At 48.2% G+C, this 1,416-nt stretch overlaps 1 protein-coding gene across 1 annotated transcript in view; it reads right to left on the bottom strand.

The window, feature by feature from the left end:
- NKX3-2 (NK3 homeobox 2) overlaps positions 1-592 on the bottom strand; it is a 3,596-nt gene extending 3,004 nt beyond the window's left edge. The window contains exons 1-2 of the mRNA XM_029952366.1: positions 414-592; positions 52-292 (exon numbers count right to left, since the gene is read on the bottom strand). Coding sequence (XP_029808226.1) covers positions 52-292; positions 414-592 — 420 coding nt within the window. The remainder of the gene's footprint in view (positions 1-51; positions 293-413) is intronic.
- Between the last annotated feature and the right edge of the window lie 824 nt (positions 593-1,416).

Here is a 1,416-nt window from a genome sequence, read left to right as displayed (position 1 = left end):
GCCTGACGCTCTCCTTTCGCAGCTCAGCTGGATTATCTCATCGCCTCGCGCCCTTAGGGGCGGGCCGGGGTCTGCCCCCTCGGAGGATGTGGAGGGCGGATCGGCCGGGCCCCCACGGCGGCTGCAGTCCCCTTCTGGGCGCCTCCGGGGCGCACGGCCCGAGTCACTTTTTCTTTGCGCCTCGGTCTCTTCCCAGGCTGCAGGATTTCGGCTCCTGGCTGGTCCTTTCCCTCCGAGTTGGTCGGGCTCTTCCGGAGCCCACCCCCAGCGGCGGCGGCGACGACGGCGGCCTCTGGATTCCGAGAGGCGCGGGGCACCTTTTTACCCCCTGCTCTGGTTTTATCTGTTTCTTCTCTCTTTCCTTCCCCGGCGTTCCACCGTATCCCCCCTCCCGCCCGGGTGTCATTCCTCACCGCTGAGTGACAGCCTTAGGCCACGCCCCTTCACTGGGCCGTCCCGCGCCCTCCCGGCCGCTTATTGGCTGGCTCCAGCTGGGCGACGTTGACTTTAACAGACAAAACTGGGCACGTTGCGCGGGGAAAGTCAGGGTCTGACTTAACCCCTTTCCTCCCAAGCCCGGTCCTCGAAGCATCCTCCAGCGACTGGGAGGCTCACCCACCCACACACTCCGTCCGAGAAACCACGTGTTTGACCTCGGCAGAAGTAGCCACCTATTCCAGCGCTTTTATGGAACACGATGTTTAATAGTCGAAACCTGGAGGTGGGAGTGTGGGGAGGGGGGAAATCCAAAATAACGCAGTTTGGTAAACCGCGCGCGGCTTTCCATTCTCTAGGAGGGTTCAAAGATAAGAACAAAACGCTGCTGCTGGTTTTTTTTTTTTTAACCTTTATATTATAGTTTCGCCGCTTTCTTATGCTAATTCTTTCCTCTGAAATAATCAATTAAAATCATTAGAAATATTTCTTTTCCTTCTTCACCTTACTTCCTTTAATTTGATTACGATAGAGCAATCAAAAGGAAAAAGATGGTCCAGTTAGAGAACTAAAGTCAGGCGAGAAATGAGAAGTCATCTTTGGGAGAGTATCTGGAAATTGCGCGGTCATTTCTCTGGACGGTTAATACTGAATTTAATTGGAGTTCTTTAAATTTTACACCAGGATGGAAAAGGAAAAAAAATCTTTCAATTTATTCTGTACATATTTTTTTACTTGTGAGTTGAATAAGATTAGAAAACATAATGTGTTTGTTTAAAGGATTATATACGAATCACTGTAGCAATGATCTTGAACTGATCACATGAAATTCTCTTTAAAAAAAAAAAAGTCATGGATTGTTTTATGTAATAGAAGGAACCAAGATAAGAAACACAAATATTGTAGTATGAAAACATTTGTTACTTACTTACGTTATTTATTTTAAAATAAAAGTTTTGCTCAAGTAACATATTTACTGCC

This window comes from Suricata suricatta, chromosome 1 (genome assembly GCF_006229205.1).
Source record: "Suricata suricatta isolate VVHF042 chromosome 1, meerkat_22Aug2017_6uvM2_HiC, whole genome shotgun sequence".
In the NCBI taxonomy this organism is placed as follows: Eukaryota; Metazoa; Chordata; class Mammalia; order Carnivora; family Herpestidae; genus Suricata; species Suricata suricatta.
This window is presented reverse-complemented; position numbering and strand designations above follow the sequence as displayed.